Consider the following 23,742-nt stretch of genomic DNA (forward strand, 5'->3'; position numbering starts at 1 on the left):
ACTAAGTTATACTACAAAGCTGAAATAGCAAAAACAACATAGTATTGGCATAAAGACAGATGTGTAGAAAAATGGAATACCATGCACCTACAGCTATCTGATTTTTGACAAAGGAGCCAAAAACACAGATTGGAGAGAAGGGAGCCTCCAGTCTGCTCTCCAACTGCTCCACTCTCCTGTGACTGTCCTTCCCTCATCTACTCTGAGAACTTGGCAGTGTGAAACAGCCAAGGGGCTGTTTGGGGACCAAGGTTCGAACACCCAGCCCTTCCCCCAATGGCATCCCTTCAAGCTCCTGTTCCCTGCAACTGTGTGCTTGGGTGCTTGCAGAGATGGCCCACGCTATGGAGGAAAAACCATGGTGCCGCCAACAGTGGCCGGCTGGCTATCAGTGAGGAGGCAAAGTGAAACTAGTAACTTCTCTGCTCATGGACAACTGCTTTGGGACCAAGAGAATCTTATGCAGTCAGAGACAGCAGAAAGAACACAAGATACTGCTTCCTGAGCAGACCTCCTGAGTCAACAGTTTGTGAGTAACTGCCATACAAGCACCCAAGGACACAACTGCACTGACCAGGCAGGGATGCCACTGGGGAAAGGACTAGGTGTTTGAACCTCAGTCCCAAAACAGCCCCTTAGCTGTTTCATACTGCCAAGTACCCAGGGTGGATGAGGGAAAGAAACTACCTAGGGATCATATATGCAATGTCTCACGGGAGAGTGGAGCAGCTGGACAGCAGACTGGGGAGAATCCTTCTGAGAGACAGGAACTGGTGATCACAGACTCGGTTCCTGCAGCCAGATCCCAGTTTCAGCCTGAGTTACACAGGACTCACATTAACTTCCACTGCTAAAGGGAGACCCAAAACAAGATCTTCTGATGTGTTGTAACACTACTCAACTAATCCTGATAGATACCACTGTAATGGATTAGCCTGCTACTGTTGTAGATGAATTTATTGCACAGGAATAATCCTGACTCAGTGGACAATTTAGTGAACTTGTCTGCTGACTCCACTATCACACACAGGGAGAGGAACATCAAGAGTTCCTAACCTAAGACCTCAGGCTGGATCAGACTCTGCAAGAATGCAAGCAACCTGGCAGAAAGAGGTCCTGAGGCTGAGTTAAGTTCAGTTTTACAGTGGAGGCATCAGAGGAGTAATTGGGGTGTAAGCACTCCAATTCCCTGGGAAAGAAACTACCTAGGGATCATATATGCAATGTCTCAGTAGAACATCCAATCTGTGTTCCCACTGCAACATTTTATTGGTTTAAGTTTTTGTATGTTTCTTGATTTGTCTAGTAACACAGGGTTATATTACATTCTTTTATGATTTCATGTGTGCATTCAAATCACCAAGACAATATTATTAATATGTATCTTTATTCTTTTTCCAAACACATAAACTCCTCCTCCCAGGTTTTTAAATTCTAGCTCACTCACAGCCTATCTTCACTAGTATAATTCTTTGATCCTCCCCATCCTAATCCTTTGGCTCTTCTATATCTCACCTGGCTTACTGTCCTCTCTATAAGTTCTGAAAACCATCTAGCTTTCCTCAATCACAAAGTGTACACTTTTTCTCCCATATCTTGCCCTTGCCCTCACAGAATATCTCTGAAAACTCTTAAAACCAAACATTCAACTTAACTAAAAGCACTCCAATAAAATCAGATCCCACATCAGCCTTTTCTTCTACCTACTACTAGTCTCCCTTTCAAGCCTCACTCTTAATGCAAACACTACCCATCCAAACAATCTCCTGTTCTCCCCATCCCACCTCACCTACCTCACTGCAGAACACCCATAAATAATAAATAGTCATAGTGTGCACAGAGAATAGACAAGGGGGTGGGGGAAGAGTAACTGCAAGGACTATCATATTGAAGTGTCCTAAGACTGAATCTGTAGATGCTGTTATAAATGAAGCAATTATTTTGGCAAAACATAGGAACAGAGTTGAAATCACTTAAAGTAAATAACAGAAGGAGTAAATACTAGCACTGGACATGCAAAGCTGAAAATTATTCATTTGAAGATAACATCCTACCCTAATAAACAGCTCCAAACAAACCACAAACTCTCCTCATGTCTTCAGTCCCCGAACTGCAGTAACCCCCCCAAAAAAAGGGTGGAGAAAAAGGGGGGCACATATGATCTTAAAAGATACATACATCAACAAAAAAATAAACACAGATACAAGTAGAATGGGGAAACAAGGAAATAAAGGATCTCCAAATCATGCCCCTGCCCCAAGTGAGAACAAGAGGTCACAAAGGGAGAAGAAAATAAATGCCAGGTAGCAGAAATCTATCAAGAGTTCTTAGAAAGGATGAAGAAAATATATTAGTTGAAATAGGGAATATACTAAAGGTTTATAGCCATAACAAAGTGCCCATGGTTGAATTTGGCAGAAATGAGTAAACAAACTAAATGAGTTAACCAAAACAGTTAAAAGTTTGAGCAACAGACTCAACAAGGATATGGAAACCTCAAAAAGATATCAGACATAAATACTTGAAATAAAAAACTATATAGAATTCATGCACTGAAGAAATGACCAACGAGGACAAAATAGTGAATTACAATCAGAATCTCAAAGAAGCCAAAAGAATATAAGAGAACAAGACAAGACTATCCAGCACCTACTAGATGACAAGAAGAACAATCTAAGGCTAACTGGAATTACACAAAATCTAGAAGATAGCACAGATGGATTCATTAACATGCTTACAGAAATTATGGAAGAAAATTTTCCAAATACAAGATAAACTACAAGCAAGCAGTGTTTATAGAACACCCAAAAATTATGATGAAAGGAGAAGTTCATCAAGGCATATCCTCATTAAATTCACACATACCCAATAAAAACAATCCCCCCAAAATAGATTTTTAAACGTGGCCAGAGAAAAACAAAAAATCACATATAAAGGAGGTAAAACAATTAGAAGCACAGCAGACTTGTCAGCACAAACTCTGATGGCCAGAAGAGATTGGAGTAAAGTTTTTTAAGCCCTAAGAGCAAATAACTTCCAACCCAGATTAATTTACCCAGCAAAGCTATCCTTCAAAATAGACAGAGAAGTAAGGTATTTTCATGAAAAACACCAGCTCAGAAGATATATGAATACTAAACTAGCTCTAAAGAAAATATTCAAGAATATTCTCAACAGAAAAAACAAATTAGATACAGTTAATAACTAGTGAGGTCAATAGATAAAAAGCAACAAAAAAAAATCATGAAAAAACAAGGATATACCAACAGATAAAAAAGGCAATGATAGTAAATAACCAACATATCTCAGTAATATTTCTCAATGTTAATAGCCTCAGCTTTTCAATCAAAAGACACAGAGTGGATAAAAAACAAAATGCAATGATCTGCTGCACTCAAGAAACTCATCTAATCTAAAAAGATATCATAGACTAAAAATTAAAGGATGGAAAACAAAATTTCATGCACCAGGACCCTGAAAACAAGCAGGAGTACCAATTCTAATATCAGACATGGTAAATTTTTAAAACTGTTTAGAAGCGACAAAGAAGATCACCATATACTAGTTAAAGGAACAATACAATATGAAGAGATAACATAGATAGACATATGTACCAAGTAACAGAGCACCTATCTTCATAAAACAAAAACTACTAAAATTAAAAAGATCAAGTAAACATTAATGCAATCATAGTAGGGGATTTCAATATCCCATTTTTGCAGAGATAGATCAACTAAACAACAACAACAAAAAAGAAGCAATAAAGAAATTTTAGAGTTGAACCACATCTTTGAACATATGGACTAAACGGATATATACAGAGTATTCCACCCCTCTACAACACAGTATACATTCTTTTCAGCAGCACATGGCACTTTTTCCAAAAGAGGTCACATACTAGCCCACAAAGCCTGCTTAAGTAAATATAAAAGAATTGTAATCACCCCATGCATACCATCAGATCATTATGTAATGAAAATAGAAATCAATGACAAAAGAAATTTCAGAAAAGCAGAAGCCCCTGGAAATTAACATTAACATTAAACAACCAATGGGTCACAGAAGAAATCAAAGAAAAACTTTTAAAATTTCTGGAACTTACTGTCAATGACTGTACAACTAAATGAAACTTCTGGGACAATGACAGCAGTCCCAAGAGGAAAATTCATTGCAAACAATGCTTACATTAGGAAAACAGAGCCAGCTCAAATAAATAACCTTACGAGAAATCTTAAAATACTTGACAAATAACAAACCAGCCCCAGACTAAAATTAAGGGGCAAATTATAAAGATGAGAGCAGAAATCAGTGAAGTTGAGACTAAAAAAAAAAAAAAACTATTAAAAAAAACAATGAAGAGCTGATTCTTTGAAAGAATAAATAGAATAGATAAGCCCTTCACAAGACTCACCAAGAATAAGAGGGAAAAACTCATATCAATGCAATTAGAAATGAAAAAGGTAAAATCAAAATAGACACTTTCGAAATCCAGAAGACAGTAACTACTTTGAAAAATTATGGTAAATTAGCAATTTTTGAAGAAATGGACAAATTCCCAGACATATACAAACTACCAAAACTAACCCCAAGGGGCTGGAGATTTAGCTCAGCAGCAAAGCACCTGCCTGGAAAGTGCAATGTTGTGAGTTTGATTCCTAGTACCAAAAGAAAAAAAAAAAAAACTAACCCAAGAAGACATAAATACGCTTAACAACCCAATAACAAGCAATGAAATTGACTCAGTAACAAAGAATCTACCAATTAAAGAAAGCCTAGGATGCACTGCTGAATTCTACAAAACCTTTAAAAATTTATATTACCAATACTCTTCAAACTCTTCAAAGAAATTAAAAGGGATGTGATGCTCCCCAATTCATTTCTCAAAGTCAGTATCACCCTGACCATAAAACTATATAAAGACCCAACTAAGAACTATAGCCCAAATAATAAATATAGATGTAAAACTCTTCAAGAGGATATGAGCAAATAGAATGCAGCACATTATCAAAATGATGATCAAGTAGGTATCACCCCAGAAATGCAAATATGGTTCAACATATGTAAATCAATAAATGTAATACATCACTTGAACAAAAGCAAAGTCAAAAATCACATGATAGTATCAATAGATACAGAAAAGGCTTTTGAGAAAATCCAACACCCCTTCATGATAAAAACCCTAAAGAAAACAGGTATAGAAGGACCATACCTGAATATGACAAAGGCTATTTATGACAAACCAATAGCCAGCAATATACTAAGTGGGGAAAAACTAAAAGCATCCCCCCCAAAATCAAGAAAAAGATAAGGATGTCCATTATCACCTCGTCTATTCAACACAATACTTGAAACATTAGTCAGAGTAATTAGGTAAGGGAAAAAATACAAGGGATATTTATAGTAAAGGAAGAACTCAAATTATCATTATTTGCAGATGATATGATACTCTCATAGAAGACCCAAAGAACTTCACCAAAAACTCTCAGAATAACTAATTTCAGCAAAGTAGAAGGATACAATATCAACATACAAAAATCATTAGCATTTGTGTATACCAACAATAAATGGGATGAGAAGGAAATTATGAAAACATTACCATTCACAGTCACTTCAAGAAAAATGAAGTATCTGGAATTAACCTAGTCAAGGAATGTCCTAATTACTTCTCTCATTGCTGAGACAAAATACCCGATGCCCAAAGATAAGGAAGGAAAGATTTACTGGCTCACAGCTTGTAGAAGTTTCATTCTATAATCAGCTGGTTCTAAGGCCAGGTAGATTGGCAGAAGGGCACTACAAAGGAGAACCAGTTTATGGCAAACAGAAAACAGCAAAAGCAACAAGGGACAACCATAGTTCTTTCTAACCCTTATGTCTTATCCAGGCTACTTAGGGCAGGTAGCACTCACACCCTTAATCCTAATGCCCTTGAACTTAGCATTGCACCATGACTCAATCCCAGAGTCACACACTCTAAATCCAGCCACCTCTTAACAAGCCCCACCTATAATGAATGAGGCTTTGGGGTGACATCTAGACACAAGCTATAACAGTAAAGGATTTTCTAAACAGAACTTCAGTCATTCAACAGTAGTAATAGACCTCTACAAAGAAAACTATAGTGCTATGAACAAGGAGATTGAAGAAGACATCAGAAAATGGAAAGATGTCCCTGTTTCTGGATAGGCAGAACCAATAATGTCAAAATGGCCATACTTCCAAAACTGTTACAGTTTCCATGCAATCCCAATCAAAATGCCAACAGCATATTTTATAGATCTAGAGAAAACAATCCTAAAATTCATATGGAACCAGAAGAAACCCAGAATGGTAAAAGTAATTTTGGGTAATAAGCAAAGCAAATAGCATAGCAATACCTGACTTCAAACTATACTACAAAGCAATAGTGATAAACACGGGATAGTACCAAAACAAAAACATACATGTAGATCAATGGAACAGAAGTGAGCATATGGAAACCTCCCCAGACATATTCAATTATTTGATCTTAGACAAAGGGGCCAAAAGCATATGTTGAAGGAAAGACAGCTTATTCAACAGGAGGTGTTGGGAAAATTGTTTATCTGTTTACAGAAGAATGTAGCTGGATCTTACTTCTCACCATATACTAAATTAAAATCAAAATGAGTCAAAGATCCAAACATTAGAACAGAAACATTAAACTTTGTAGAAGGTAAAAGAAGTAAAACACTTCAAGACACAGGTATACAAAAGGATTTTCTAAACAGAACTTCAGTCATTCAAGAAATAGCAACAAGAATCAATAAATGGATTATATCAGATTAAAAAGCTTCTGTACAGCAAAAGAATAAATCAGTAAGCAAGGAGATAACCTACAGAATGGGAAAAAATTTTTGCCACCTACTCCTCAGAGGACTAATATCTAGAATATATGAAGAACTCAAAACCACCTAAATTAAAGACCCAGTCAAGAAATGGAATAAAGAAATGGACACTTCACACAGGAAGGAATACAAATGGCCAACAAATACATGAAAAAATGTTCAACATCTCTAGCCATTAGAGAAATGCAAATTAAAACAATGCTAAGATTCCATCTCACTCCAGGAAGAATGCTAATCATTAGGAAATCAAACAATAACAAATGCTGGTGTGGCTATGGTGAAAAAGGAACCCTCCCACATTGTTGGAGGGAATGAAAACTAGTGCAATAATTATAGAAATCAATATAGAGATTTCTCAAAAAATTGAAATCAGAAATTCCATATGATCTAGCTATCCTCCTACTGGGTACCTTCCCCAAAGAGTTTAAGTCATCATACTACAATGATACATACATACCAATGTTTATAGGAACACAATTCATAATAGCTAAATCCTGGAAGCAGCCTATATACTCATCAATAGAGGACTGGATAAAGCAAATGTGATTATATAAATATATAAATATATAAAATATATATATATATATATATTAGAATACTATTTGGCTATAGAGAATGACACATTTGAGACATTTGCAGGAAAATGGATGTACCTGGAAAATATAATGTTGAGTGAAATAAACCAGACACCTAAGCTTAAATACTGTACGGTATGTCTCATTTGAGAGAGGCAAAGTACAAACAAAGAAAATGATAAAAGGATGGATAGAAAGGAACAAAGGGACAGATCTCTTTCAATAGGGGAGTGGTTCAAGGGAGTGAGGAGGAGGGGAAGGGAAAATAAGAGGAATAAAGATGTGTCAGATATAGGAATCTAATAATCCCAATTAATGAAAACACTACATACCATAATATGAGCTAAAACAACAGGTATGAAAAAGTGGATAGGGGAAGCACAGGAGGAGAATGGAGGGGTAGGGAGGGGATTTTTTAAAAAAAAAAAACAAGCTGTCATATGTACATGTAACCACTCCCCAAGATGACTATAAATTACATGAATTGCAAACATGTACTAATTTTTAAAATACAAAAAAAAAAAAAAAAAAAAAACAGTAAATACTGATGAGGATCTCTGGGGAGGAGGAAGGAAGCCCTCCTGTTGGTGAGCACATAAATTTAGTACAACCACTCTAGGGATAAGCACAGATTCCTCAAAAAGAATCTAAAAACAAAAATACCACTTGCATTTAAACACCCATCACTATTCTGTATTACTAACATGCACAAATAGAAGAAAAAAGATTAACCATCACAAGATATATATTTGATGATGGCACCACTTTTCGAGGATTTTACTTTATTTATTTATTTATTTTTTTTTTTTTTGTGGTTTTTCTCCGGTACCGGGAACCGAACTCACGACCTTGCGCTTGCCAGGCAGGCTCTTTTGCCGCTGAGCTAAATCCCCAGCCCCGAGGATTTTACTTTAATAATGCGTTTTAGAACCTTGCTTCAAATTGACATCTAGTCACCCGTGTATTGCAAAATCCATACTCTGCTTCAAAGTCATTTTGTTACATCTTTGTATATTCACAAGTCCTCAATAATAACTAATCATGATTTGGTTACCTCACATAAGGATTTTACCAGTCACTTAAGATATAGTTCATCTTGCCAGACACCTTGAAATATTGGGACAGACTAGATGCTCACTGATATATTCTAAACAAGAGTCTAATAACTAGCTGCTTGTGAACTGTATATATTCTCCAGATATGTTTTTGTTTGGATCTCATAATTCTCTAAAAATTAATCAAAAGTAATTAAAATGGTAAATTTAAAAATAATTTGGTATTGAATAGTTAAACATCTAAACAGCAATTTAAATTTTATGTAAGAAAAGAGTATAAAAGCACAGGTCATTGAGATCTACTCCTCTGCTTAGGAAGGAGAAACTGATACCAAGTGACCATGTGTGTAAGTATTGGCACATGAGCCAACACTGTCATTTAAATGCATAAGACAAAGAAATTTACACACTATTCACTTCACCAACCCTTCCCATTCTCACCATAGCAGACAGTCTATGGATCTCACTCTACCAAAAAGACAGCTTCCCATTAGTCTATGAAAGTAACCATCATAAAATGCCAATCAGCTATAAATATGATCATCCTTATAATAAACACATTATTCTTCCATAGCTAAGTTTTAGCTTTGTAGAATCAGTGACAAAGACCTAAATAGTACATATACTTTAGAAATCAGACCTAAGACTACCAAAAAATGCATGCCAAGTTATTCACAAATGAAATACTGTACCACCTCTCCCAGTCATAAAAGTTATATTCTGCTTTTAAAGACCCCTGAACAAAGAAGTATTGTTTATTTTCTTTCAAAGGTAATCCTTGGTGCCAAATCACTAGTAATAAAATCTTCTACAATCAGGAAAAGGACAAATTAAAAAATTTAGTTGGCTTCCTTCTCTCAACTCTAATATAATTCAAAATGTTTAATTAAATTCATTTGACTTAAACCACCTATATTAGGGCACAGACAGAAAGATTTAATTCAGAAAAATTTATTTTGGAGGTTTTACACTGATTTCCCTTTTATGCTAAAAAAAAACTACAGGGCAAGAACACAAGCTGCCACATTTCTGATACTAGTTGGCAGAGAGAAAGTACATTTGGGGGCTTAAACAGCCTATTTTAAGGAATGTTTAGCTCAACGTTATCAAAAATGATCTGAGTGGTACCATGCGTGGTAACCTGAGTCATGTTTTACGAACAAGGGAATACAAACAAGACAAGCAGCTGGAGCAGCCTCACAGTCACTGATGCACATCTTTCTCCCCAAAGCTATGAAGGCCATTTTGTCAAGCAGGATGAAACAGAACAAAAGTGGCTCTGAAAGTAATGTTATAGGTATTCAGATAACTACATATAGATGTACAGCTAAAATTACCAATTAGTTTACCAATTGGCTGCAACGGATTCGATTGGTTGGTAATTAATTCTAGTTACTGGCGCACAGAGCAGGATGGTTGGCGCCATCCCTTTGTCCTCCTGACACACAATACGAGCACACAGCCCCTTGGGCTCAGGACATCAATATAGCCTCCAGTTCAGCTACAGGAGCCACACAGTAGTGGACCCCTGGGCGACAAAGGAGGGACATGCACTACATGAGAAGTTAGTGACAAAAGGGAACCCTGATTGAAAACAAAGAACATTATCAAAATGGACACAGGTTTTTTAAGCACTATTTTTAAGAACCTTTATCTAGCTTAAAAATTGCTACTGAAATAAATAGTTCAAAAGGGAAATCATTGGAAAACAAAAATGAAAAGTAAACCATTTTCAAAACCTTGCAAGTAATAATGCTGTATCTCAGCTTCAATCCTCCATCACTCATTTCTTTCAAATATCTCTCCTTAATTTTCAATCTAAGCAACCTGGGGAAAGGATATATAATATAGTCAACCAAAAACCTGTAAATGAAAATCTGCTAAAAGAAACTACAGTATTCTCCCACAACTTAACCATTTCAGGGCACTTCTGAGTAAACAAACTGTGCAACTGCCTGGGAGTGACATCCACATTCTATTGCAACTGCCAGCTAATTTTTTTAATGGTACTGGAGATTGAATTCATGGTCTTCACACTGAGTTACACCACTAGCTATTTTTAAATATTTTTCCCCTTTTTTATCATTTTTTGAGACAAGGTCTCACTAAATTGCTAAATTTCCCAGGCTAGGCTTGAACTGGTAATCCTCCTGTCTCTGGCTCCCAGCTCAGGGTGCTGGGATTAGAAGCATTCACCACCACAAGTGCTAATTTTTAATTTTTTTTTTTTTTTTGGTTTTTCTCCGGTACCGGGAACCGAACTCACGACCTTGCGCTTGCCAGGCAGGCGCTTTTGCCGCTGAGCTAAATCCCCAGCCCCTTAATTTTAATTCATTTATAAGATGGCTTCCCGAGAGGTTTTTCTCTTAAGGAATTTCCCACTGCCTTGGTATACTGATTTAAGTGTATTTTCTCAAAGGTCATGTCATGAAGACTTGGTCCTGGGATGGCAATACTGGTAGGTGGTAGAAATTTAAGAGGTGAGACCTAACGGGAAGCCATTAGGTCAATTAAAATGATCCATGAAAAGGTTCCTTGGGCTCCCAGGTTCTCCAGTTTCCCATGTTGAGATGTGATTCCTTCCTCACACATGTGCTACTGCCACTAATACAACACAGCAATGAATGTCTACAGCAGAATAACCCAAAGTTCTGCTCACCTGTATGATTCTCCCGTCTCAGTCTCCCAGAGTGCTGGGATTATAGCCACGTGCCATCATGCACAGTTTAGGCCTCTATTAAATACTAAAGAAAACAGCTAAAGAGTAACGGATGTGGAACATCTGCAGAATACCAGCTAGATCTCACCTCAAACATTATCAAAAGCAGAAATGTTTTCACATTATCCTCTTCCAAAGCAGAAACTAAGAAGTCTCTTGCCTAAGAACCTTCAGCAGGATGTTCCTACAAGGCAACCCTTTAAAAATCCACATCTAAAGACTTGTAACTCTGTCCCCCAACAGTATCAGCTCAAACTTCCTGACTTTTTCTCAGGTCATCAGTCAATTCCTATTAAATTGCCTTCACTCTAACATCCAAACTTCATTGTTACTCTATAAACTTTATAAATTCAACATTTTTCTTTTTTTTTTCCTTGCTTTACTCAATTATTTTATGTATTACAGTATACTTAATCTCTTTTAAGAATCACAGAAAGGTAAAAAGTGCAACTTCAACTGCAACAAGAGTCATCTCAGCAAGGGGCTTAAGTCCAAGCTACAACAGAGCAGACTTACAAGGACTTGAGACAGACTATTAGAGGACACAGTCAGATGTCAAGTATCAGGGATTAGCCAAACCTTGACAGTGCCCATGTAGAGGACTGTATCAGGAGAGCGGGAATCAGGAAAGGCTGTCTCCAGACAGGCTGAAGCCAGAGCACAATTACATAAGAACCAAGAATCTGAAAGCCTGATTCTTGGTACAGTCAAGAACTGTGACCTGCTTACCCGCACCCCTGAAGAAAGCCTGATAAAAACAACAGCAAAGACAAAAGCACAGCCATTTCTGATGGCCTTCATCACCTGGACAAGACTGACTAGTGATGGTGAACCCTTTATTGAGAAGTGCCCAAGCAGCAACACAAAACTCATGTATTTATTGGAAAGTGCCAACACTGCAATTAAACCTGAACACTGAGGTTTTAGTTTAGAAAAACAACACATACATTCACATCTTACCTCTTAAGAAAAACAAGTAACACACATGCCGTAAGTTCACCACCAGCAGACTAGTCCCTTCTCAAGGCAGCTGTGTAGGGGAGCTCTATCTAACCTGTCAGGGAGGAGGTACATTTCTCACTCTGCATGATGATCATAGAGGAATGATAAAGACTGATATCCTTGCTTGTCCATATTAAGATAGTAAGGTGTAAGTGGAATAGACACTGAAGTGGTGCCTGCAATTTATCTTTTTCAGGTCCCAACCATCTTTAAGTAAATTTGAGAAAAGTTATAGAACCTCTACCCAAAATAATATACATGAACAAAATAATTTTGCAATATCTTCAGATTATTCATATACATGGATCCTGGAAGCCCAAGTGTGGCTGAGTAAAAAAGATTTTACTTAAATTTTTCCCTTAAATTCTTTTTTTTTTTTTTGTACTGGGAATCAAACTCAGGACCTCGCATTTGCCAGACAGGCACTTGTGTCGCTTAACTATATGCCCAGCCCTCCCTTAAATTCTAATACCTATTTTTCCCCATTTTTTCTTGTTTTTTGTTTTTTTTGTTTTTGTTTTTTTTGTTTTTCTCCGGTACCGGGAACTGAACTCACGACCTTGCGCATGCCAGGCAGGCGCTTTTTGCCGCTGAGCTAAATCCCCAGCCCCTCCCCATTTTTTCTTTTCAGAAACCTTTTAGTACTCAAATTCATATCCTATCAACAGGATAAAATACATACACTCTAGAAACAGCTGCCATCATATGCCTAAAGAACACATCTCTTAGAAATCCCAAACAATGCCAGGAATATAGCACAAGCATCTGCCTGGCAAACACAAGGTCCTGAGTTTGATTCCAGGTGCCAAAGAAAAAAAGAAATCCCAAACAATAACTGTACCCACAATAGCAAGAAATTCAGATCAAAAAGAATTTTCAGAAAACTGAAATAACAGCTAACTCAGATCACAGTTACCTAATCCCAGTATGAAGATATCTCAATATTTAAGACAGTAACGTTCAAGCTACTTATATCTCTCTAGACTTCATCCAAAAGTCATATCTAAAAATGAAAAGAGAAGAAAGATATATCAGGAGGTCTTCAAAATATAATTATGCACTACATGAATTAAACAAAAAGAAACAGGGGAGATCTGTGTTCCAGCTCATTATTTTTCTGCACCAAATTGATGTGAATAAACATCACTTTCCAACATTCCGTTCCCTCTTTTCCCATTTCCTTTCTTCCTCTAAAAGCAATAGGTGCCTGCTACTGAGATTACATTCAACAGAATCTCAGGGAAGCGTTTATTTAATTCTGTTGTAGTATCCCAGTTCCCAAACAAGAGACACTAAATCCTTTCTTAATAAACAGTTACTAGTTGGATACTAAAACCTCCTAAATTATAGGAAGTACTCAAATTTGATTCTGGGTCCTGAGGATTTGGCTTTCCTGAACTCTTCTGAAATGAACACGCAGGCAGATTAGCACTGATTCTAACAAGCCTAGAAAAGTCATTTAAGAACATGTAAGCAGGAGGCTTTAGGATCCAAAATGATGAAAGTCTATTGAGAATTCAGAAGACTATAGAGATAATACAGAATTTCTGCAGCAGGAAGGTAATATGATCAGAACTGTGCTTCAGAAAGGTTAATGTCATCAGTAAGAAGGACCATAAATGGGAAAAAATTAGAGGAGAGATGTAAAAGGACAACAGTTTAACAGAGTAATACGGGCCTTTAAAAAGCAATGTCTAAACATTAGAAAAGAGTTTGTGACTATGAATACACACACACACACACACACACACACAATAAATGCACAGAAACTTTGCATTTGACAAAAAAGAGAACATGAATGCCTAAGGATAGTGGTTTCATCCAGAGAAACAAAGAAACTGGGAAGAAATAGTTTAAAGGTAAAAGTCCTAAAATTACATTACCACAGTTAGGAAGTTAGCCCAGAAAAATTAAGCTGGATTAATCTCCATAGTGGTTATGACATGGCAGTTATAGTCTCAAGTGATATCCAAAAGAAAAAAATCTATGTTCTAGTAATAATAATACCTATGAGAACCAGATATAAGGAATAAGAGTTGTCACCAGGAGATCATCAATCAAATGTCATGTGAAATAGGCCAAGAAATGGCAGTTCATTATGTCTATAACCTATGCACTCATAAAACAATGTTTTGGGAAATGTTACACACCTAGGAGAAATTAATTTTTTAACCAATCGAACAGCCATATTTTGTTTAAAGCCTACAAAATTTATTTTAAGCCTTTATTTTAAAGACAGCATAGAGTAAGTAAGTGGAATAAGACTAGGAAGAGCAGCTATAGATACAGATAGAAGAAAATATATCTATTAATGTTAAGACAATGACAGGGTTTCACTAAGTCACTAAGTTACCCAGGCTAGGCTCAAAGTTGCAATTCTGCCTCAGCCTCCCAGAGTGCTGGGATTACAAGGGTGTGCCAGCACACTAAGCAAAAGGAAACTTGAAGACCTATAATCAAAGGAATAGGAGTCATATTTTTACTAATTTAGGTATCATTCTGCCTGTCTTCATTCCCAAGAATGAATCAGAAGAATGCAGCAAATCAACCTCAGTGGTAATTCAAGCATTTTTATCACAGCAGCTTAAACTGGGATGGCATCACTGGAAAACAAGATGAGTGGAAGGACTGTGAAGGTTTAGGAGGAAACAAGGAAAGAAGTAAATTCATGGACAACAGCTTCATAACATGAAGGGTGAGACCAAAGATGTGTCCCCACTTTAAAGATGGGGTGAGTATGTGCAAAGTAAATGACAGTATTTTGAGTATCTTGAGGGGATGAATGGCAAAGTGTCTTTTATGGTAACATATTTTTAATTTAAACATTCAAAATGTTTTGATCATGTTTTGATCATACCTAATTATCAAATATTTATGGCAATTTCTGTCAAATAAAAACATTACAGTGTCCAGTCCTCATCCACCTTATTCACCAGATCTGGCACCATGAAACTTCTGGTTCTTTACCGAAGTCGAAATGATCATAAAACGTAAATGTTTTGAATTGGTTCAGCACATCATGGCAGCTTCAACAGTGCAACTAACGACACTCATAAAAAAGGACTTCCAGGACTGCTTAAGAAAGTGGTAAGAAGAATGGCATAAGTGAGTTAGGGCCAAAGTGACAAGGAGCATTCTGAGGGGAATTAATGGCAATGTGTCTTTTACTGTCATAATTTATTTTAAATTTAAACATTCTCTACATTGTTATGACTTTTTTTTTTCAAGACAGGGTCTCACTATGTAGTTCAGACTTGCCTTGAACTCACTATATAGCTTAAGCTAACCTCAAACTCACAGTGATCCTCCTGCCTCAGATTCCTGAATGCTGGGATTATAGGTGTGCGCCACCACACCCAGATAATCCATACGGTTAGATCACACCTGATATGGCAGTTTAAAATGTTAGATATCCAAGTAGAGATGCCAGCTAGGCAAGGTGAACATACAGGTCTGAAAATCAGAAGAGAATAGTTATAAATTTAAGAATCACCAGCAAGCGAATGGTAAATTAAGCCATGGTCTAAGTGACAGCAGAGAAAGAAAGTTTAAATTAGTGAGCCAAGAATGTGACCTAAAATGAGACTTAAAGACCTCCCAAAAGTTAAAAGTCAGGTAACAAAGAAAAGGCTAAGAGAATGCAGAACAGCAGCCGAAAAGGAAAAAGAAAACTAGCAGAAGGTGATATGCGAAAGCCAAAGGAGAGAGTGCTGTAAAAAGAGGGAGTAGTGGGCAACATGCATAATGTTCAGAGATGGTGGGAGGGGTTGAAAAACACCCACTGGACTCAGCACTGCAAAGGTGAGCAATGACCCTTCAAGTACCTACAGAAGCTCCAACAGAACACAAAACCAGCCTGCAGCAGATTAATGAGTAGAGGGAAAGAAGAAAACAGAGGAGGCAAATACAGGAAACTCTACCAAGCAATTTAACTAAGGAAGGGAAGAAGAAAAACGAGAGAGATGAAAGGAGAAGTAGAGAAATAGTTTGTGGTTATTTTGTTTTTGTTTTTAGAACAGAAGAGAAATAAACATGTTAAGCACTGATGAATGAAGAGCTAGTAAGGAAGGGCAGTGGACAGGAAAAAGAATTTCTATAGTGTCCCCTTAAAAGCTGTCAGCAACCCTTTGGCCTCTACAAGGCAGCCTTTCCATTCCCTATCAGGTACCTTGGACCCTTCCCACTCTCTTCAAACCTCCAACCCAACATTTCCTACAACCCAAAAATAAAAAGGGTAAAAACTCAGATGGATTTTCGAATTCTTACCACAAATTTCTACCTCAACCCTCTTTGTTCTTGTTCCTATGAATGCCAACTAGAAATGATTTTCTCTCAACTTTGGTCAGCCTTGATCTCTGCAAAGAACATTACAACCTTGAACTCTGCAAAGAACATCACTATTCTCCTGGTCTCCTACCTCTGTGATTATTCATTCTATATTCCTAGGCCCATATTCCTCTTTGTCCATCTATGACACTGCTATTTTCCAACTATAATGCTTTCTTTCTTGAAAATAGCATTTCGTGCCTTTCATTTTCTCACATCTCACTTTGATCTTTACTTACTTGCTGAACTGAGACGTCTCAAATCATTGCAATAAAACAATTTTATAACTACTCAATTGAACCCTAAATCTATTAAGTATGACCCAGTGAAATTTCAAAATTTTTAGTCACATTCAATTATCAAAGCACAGTTTTCAACACCATCTCTGGATAACCTGCCTCACTAGCACCATGAGAGCTATACACCTCTGCCAGACACTGGTGGCAGGGAGGACATGGCTTGTTTTTACAAGCTCCTCTCCTCCCTTCCTTCCCCATGCCTCCCATCCCACTCTGCTTCTTTTACAGACTTATGCCCTCTGTTATAAATGCAGCTGTAGGACAAGAGCAATATTCTACTCAGAGGGCTTGCCAGACACTAGTGATGGGTCTGCCCCAGTCATCAGTCCATCCTTTTCTAGAGGGTTCAGTGACACTACAGTTGAGTGCTATCAAGAGGAGACAGAGCCATCTGTGGTCTTTCCCTAATTCCATATGAAATTGATGGCTCTAATTCAGCCCTGTGCTGATGGTGACTTTTGCATGGTGGCACCAGTGATCTCTAGGCAACGAGCTGGCTCTCTCTGGCTCCCTCTGCCCAACTCTGTCAGCATTTTGCATCCATTCACCTCGCCAAGTGTCACTGCAAGAAGCCTGATGACTGCACTATCCCCATTTATGCCTTGGCTCTTTTCCTCACAGAAGCCATGAGACTTTCCAGTTTCCTCTTAATCACTAAGAACCCTGTCAGAAGCTTACTACTCTAGCTCCTACTCTAGCTGGCATGGCCTATACTCCAGTGAGCCTACTGTGCTATAAAATCTCTAAGACACATGGGGACAGCAAGGTGTATCCAGGGAAGTGTGAGGGCACACTTCCAGAAACACACATCTAGTTCCCCCATAGGATGAAATGGGAAACGGGGAAAGAAAAGTAAAATGGGTTCCCAGCATTCCTTCCCCTCAAGTCTCTTAACCGTTACAGACACAGCCAATCAACAGGCACAGAAAACATACAGCCAGAGAAAGTGTGGGTCTCCCCTTCCTCTGGCCATATCTTCAAATTTCACAACCAGTTCTTTCAAGCTTCACCTCAAACTTGTGTGGGAAGAAAGGTAGTCACCACTTTGTTTTTTTTTTTTTTGGTTTTTTTTTTTTGGTTTTTCTCCGGTACCGGGAACTGAACTCACGACCTTGCGCTTGCCAGGCAGGCGCTTTGCCGCTGAGCTAAATCCCCAGCCCCACCACTTTGTTAACTGTACACACTCCAAGTGCAGTCTTCCCCTGTCTACCCTCAAGCTCACTTTGTAAGGGGACAAAGGAAATGTAGGGGTGATGGTCAGGACACGGTTTGGCTAGAAGGTCAATTCTTAGCAAGTTATGCAGTGAAGTGGGTGATGTCATAACAGGCAGAAACTAAGGAAGTTTCTCTTAATTACAGAGGTGTTTCCGATCAGTAATGCTGGCCAACAAGATACTCTGCGCTATCATACTATGTTTATTATATGAACCACATAATACAGATGTTACTAATTACATTTTACATATGAGACATAAAATTGTCAATGCATCAAAAAAATAAGGGTTGAAGCCACCTGAAAAATAAGGAAAAATCCCTGAGTTATGTATCTTATGAAGGTTCTAACCAAGTGAGACAACAGATGGTGGTGCTTTGATAACAAGCACAGGACCAAACAAAAACTAAAAGGGGGACTAGTTATTTCCTGCCTAGCATGTACTTGGACCAAATGTTAAGCTCTATCTGTCACATCACCACCTGTAAGTTCCAGAGGGACAGAAGAGTGAAAAAGAGAATGAAAATTACTTTTACACTCCTATATTTGATTTCTCAGCATAAGCCTGAGCATCTTGGTCAACAACTTACACAGAACATGTCTATGACTGTTAAGCTTTCACAGAGCTTTGGATAAAAAGTAATGTTGGAGCCAGAAGTAAACTCCCTTTCTCATGGCCATGTCCAGCTTCCTCTCCGGGCAGGTGTAACACTTCTGTTCATCAGGAGACACCACTGCCACTGCTCTGTTCCTCTTCTCCAAGAAGCACATATTTTCCAAACAAATTTAATTTCTTCAATCAGACTTGTTTTTAATGACAAAATAAAATCTCTGGTGATGTAATTATCTCTAGGGCTCACCTAGAGATTACCTAGGGCTACATACTCATTTTTTGGAAAAATTATAACTCAGAATTCATCCATAAAGTGGGCATGGTGACACACGCCTGTAATCCCAGCACTCGGGAGGCTGAGGCAGGAGGATCGTTGCAAGTTCAAGACCAGCCTTGGCTACAAAGTGAGCTCAAGATAGCCTGAACTGCATAGCAAGATGCTGTCTCAAAAAAACAAACAAAAAAAAAGAGAATTCATCCAGTAATGCTTTCTACCACAACACATAGAAATACTGTAATCTAAAACATAAAATGTTTTTATAAGCTGATAGTAACAATATTAACAGCGACCACCATATCATGTATAGATAATTCCAACTACTGTTCATTTTAAAACTTGCTTCTGATGAATCATATTTTCAAGCCAGTCTAAAACTTATTTTAGCTGTTTCCAACTTAGGATGAAACACAGCTGCTGTCTCAACATGTAACTTCTCTTTGACCTTTTATATATTTCCAATGCTAAATAATGAATTCCAGCATTTTCAACCATGTTTACTATTAAAATAGAAGTAATCTCTTCAATAATTCCATGAATATGTATCACTCTGATTTTTCTCAAAATAATTTTACTCAATAAAAAGTAATAAAATATATAGTTTGTATTTACAAAAAGCCAGGCTTTTTACTGAATTTTTAGACAGACTATCCTGTGTCTGTTTAATATCCTATTACAAATGCAAGGTTATCTAAAATTAGAAAACACACCTTACCATGACATCCCAATCCCACCCAGGATTGTTTATGGTTAGCCATCAATTTCACTTTTCCCTGACCAGGGTAAATTAGGAGAACGATAAGTATCTCAACGGAAAGGGAGCAATGTCCAATTAAAGACATTAAACATGAAACCAAAGAATGTGAAAAATCTCACTAGTGCCACCTACAGTAACAATAAAGAATGCAGATAAGAAAATTTTTTAAAAAATAACTGGCTATGCGTGTGTGTGTGTGTGTGTGTGTGTGTGTGTGTGTGTGTGTGTGTTTACAGAACTCTTTCATTCCTTCCTCAGGACTATGTATCTAGAGCGCTTTCTACCAAATATTTTACAAATCACGAAAGTACCTAGTCCTTCATACCAAGAATGAATCAAAAAAGCACTCTTCAAAATTAAGAAAACCTCAAGCATAGTATCAATTTTAGTATGAAGATCAAAGAACAATGTCTTGTAAGAATTAATGAAATGAAAAACATACAGAATTTATTAAAACTAGTAAGAAGCGAGGTAAAAGATCATGTCAGATGTTACTTGAATGGATTCGAAACCCCAAGGCAGCCTTACCTTGCATTCCACCACACTCTGATCTGATTCACAAGTCTCATAGATTTCATCCACTGCTCGGCGAAGATTATCAAAAAGAAATGCCCAGTATCGAGCTCTTAGGTCAATTTTCCGAGGGTGTCTTGATTTAGTGGGACTTTTATCAAAGTTTTTATCTCCAACTACAGATGTTATTTTACAGTCTACTGCAGTATTCTGGGGAAATAAAGTAAAACATGAAAATATATGAATGAAAGTGTTTCCATGGGCTGGACTTTGGTATAAAGCACATTTTTTCAACATAAATACTTAAAAACAAGGCACTTCTTTTCAGCTTATATGATACTTGACTTCACCAAAACAAGTTTCTCACCTTAAACAAGAGATATGTAGATGACAATATGTAAAACAATAACCATTGATAATTTCCTACCACTTTGTCTGTAATTTGGTAAGCCCCCTATTATTATGTTATCCTTCTTTTACTCTTTAAAATAAAAACAAAATTAAAAAAAAAAACAAAAGGGATAGGTTCATGAAGTCAATCTTTATTCCAGATCAGCCTTACTGAAGATTAGAGTTACTTTAATGGTGAACAGACCTTTAGCAAAAAGGAGCACCAAAGTCCCTCCTGGCCTACTGGAACACATCCACTGCACATTTACACAGCTTTCCAAATAATAAATAGCAATGTCAACGTTTTTAATTACTTGCATGTGTTCATTTCCTTTAGAAATGCCATTCACTACAGTTATATTCAGTTGTAGTATCACCTTTCTAAATTCAGTTGAGTTTTTTTAAAGTCCATCAACAGTTTATGAGATTTGCCAATACATTTCACAGTTTTTATCAAGCTCCCCAGTTTCCTTTTCTTCTTGCGAAGTACATCTCTAACAGTTCTTTCCTTAAAGGTCTGTAGATGGTGGCTATGGTTTGAATGGATCTCCCCAAACCCACATGTTGGAAATGTGACTCCCTCAAGCAATGTGTGGGGAGGTGGGGACCTCTAAGATCCCACATGAGTGGATGAATGCCAGGGGCATGGCAGAGGGTTTGCTGTGGGGAAATGATGTGTAATAAGGATGAGTCCAGCCCTCCCCCTCTCTTGTATACATACAGTACTTTCTCACCATGTGATGCCTTCTGCCACGCTAGTATTCAGCAAGAAGCTTCTCACCAAGTATGGCCCCTCTGTCTTGGACTCTGCAGTCTCTAGTACCACGAGCAAATAAATTGCTACTGTTTATAAATTGCCCATTCTATTGTACTCTGCCAGAACAGCACAAAATGGACTAAGAAAATGGAAAATATTCAGTCGTTGTGTATCTAAAAATGGATTTATTTCACTCTTGCTTGTGAATGTTTGACTTTTTAGCATAGAGCTAAAAATTATTTTGCCTCATAACTTTGAAGATTATGAAAGATTATGAAAAATGATTATGAAGATTATGAAAAATGGTGTTACCATTTTTGGTAACAAGACTGCTATTAACCTGTCGTTCTTCTATGGTTTTACACCAGGTAACTTTAAAGATTATTTTCTTAATCTTGACTTTCTAAAGATTCTCTAGAATAAATGTAGGTAAAATCTATTTTTATTTGTCCTCTTCAGTTCCAAAATTTATGTTCTGCAGCTCTTGGAAACTCAGAAAATGAGGAAAAATTTTAACATACCCATTTTCGAATTTGAAAATCTTAGAAGACATGAATTAGAATATCTCCATCCTAAATTCTCTTTCATTGTTCAACCTTTTTAGTTCTGAGCTATATTCTAAACATTCCTCCATCAATGTCTTCTACTTCAGAAATTCTTTCACTACTCTCTTTGTCCAATGTATCATTTATTCCATTAATTGTTGGTTTTCAATGTTTCATTGATAATACATTATTTCCAAGATTTCCAACTGGTTTATTTTTATCTTTAAAGGTTAAAAAATAATATTCACCCATTTTATTCCATAATTTTTCTATTTTTATTTATAGCTATTCTTTCCTCTAAACCCATTTATTTGAAGGGTCTTTTTAGAAAAATGTCCTTTTCTCACCATTACCACCAGAATAAATAATTTCACTTGGGGAATGTATTGTCACATTTATGCCATTATTTTCTTCTTGTGCTTTGGTATTTTATTTTGCAGACTTATTTTGAGTATGAGTTTCTACCTTTACTTTTCTACTTTCCTCACCTTTATGGTTACCATCATCTGGCCCACTATGCTACCACCTGCATAGGTCTTCTACTGGGGCCTTATAGCACTTCACCCTTAAGAATATGACTGATCCAGTCCTGAATTACAGTCACTCCTGGATGGCTGTCTGCACTGTCTTCAGATACCAGCTATCACAGACCACCAGCCCAGGCATGTTCTAGCTCTTCCAATTTTCCTAGCGCACAGCCCTCCACAAGCCTAAGGTTTCACACCATCAGCCCGAGTCTGTTTCCCACACAAACAGGGCATTCAGCCTTTCTTATGCCACTGGAATCAATCTTCTAGATGTTCTGCCCATTTAATTTGTACCCCAGCTCCACTCACAGAAGGTTTGTTTCCCTTATTATCCACAGAGGAGAAATACATTGGTATGTGTTTATGTAAACCAAAAACTTCACATGAGCAAAACATGGACTTCTAATTAAGATATCACTGTGCATTTACAAAGAATCCCCACTCCCTACACATACAGTAGCATCAATGATAACTTTTGTAAATAAAAAAAGATTAAGGATATTTTAAAGTTTACCACTGATGTCTCTGTGTGTGGGAAAGGGATCTTCTTGGTAAACTCACAATGGCATTTTGTGAGGATGATAATAATACACACTCCAAAGGGTTGTTGTAAGAGCCAAATAAATTCAGATTTGTAAAGTGCTTAGTGTAAGCCAGGCAAACAGTGAGGACAATATACACATTTGTTAAGTAAAAAAGATTAAATTTTTACATGAAAAATTAAAACATAATATTTAAATTCTAAAAAATTAGATTTTTCAAATTTATAATATATTCAGAAATTGAAATTAAAAGTAAATAAGCAAAAAAATGTATATGCTCTACCTGCTTAGCAGTTTTATGAGTGCCATGAATTGTCCTCTTAGATTTTCCACCAGTTTGACATTTAGGTTTTCCTTCAAAACAAGAAAAGATAGATCAATCAATAGATAATATAAAATTAAACTATAAGTAATTACATAATATAACCCCTAAACTATATAAATAATTCAGGCATACTAAACATATAACTTCTATTCAGAGAACACAGAATAGTACAATCTACTCAAAGTCCATCTAAACTACTAGTGCAGTTTTTTTGTTTCCCAAATGTCCATCCACCGAGTATTGGGTAAGAAAATTGTGGTACTTTTATATAATGGAATATTACTCAGCTGTAAAGAAAGATAAACTCGAGGCTTTTATAAGTAAATGGTCACAACTAGAGACCATACTCATAAGTGAAATATATCAAACATACATGTGCAAGCACCGCATTGTTTCACTAGTGTAAAACCTGAAAGAGTTAATTTAAACTAGAAGGTATGA

General features: G+C 37.0%; 1 protein-coding gene across 4 annotated transcripts in view; it reads right to left on the reverse strand.

Moving 5' to 3' along the window:
* Positions 1 to 23,742, reverse strand: part of Scaper (S-phase cyclin A-associated protein in the ER) — a 341,699-nt gene that overhangs the window by 297,604 nt on the left and 20,353 nt on the right. For all 4 annotated transcript variants that reach the window (XM_005393476.1, XM_005393474.1, XM_005393475.1 and 1 more), the window contains exons 4-5: positions 23,260 to 23,330; positions 20,231 to 20,425 (exon numbers count right to left, since the gene is read on the reverse strand). In XM_005393476.1, the coding sequence (XP_005393533.1) occupies positions 20,231 to 20,425; positions 23,260 to 23,330 (266 nt within the window). The remainder of the gene's footprint in view (positions 1 to 20,230; positions 20,426 to 23,259; positions 23,331 to 23,742) is intronic.

The sequence above is a fragment of the Chinchilla lanigera genome, unplaced genomic scaffold, assembly GCF_000276665.1.
Source record: "Chinchilla lanigera isolate Chin_1 unplaced genomic scaffold, ChiLan1.0 scaffold00049, whole genome shotgun sequence".
Classification (NCBI taxonomy): Eukaryota; Metazoa; Chordata; class Mammalia; order Rodentia; family Chinchillidae; genus Chinchilla; species Chinchilla lanigera.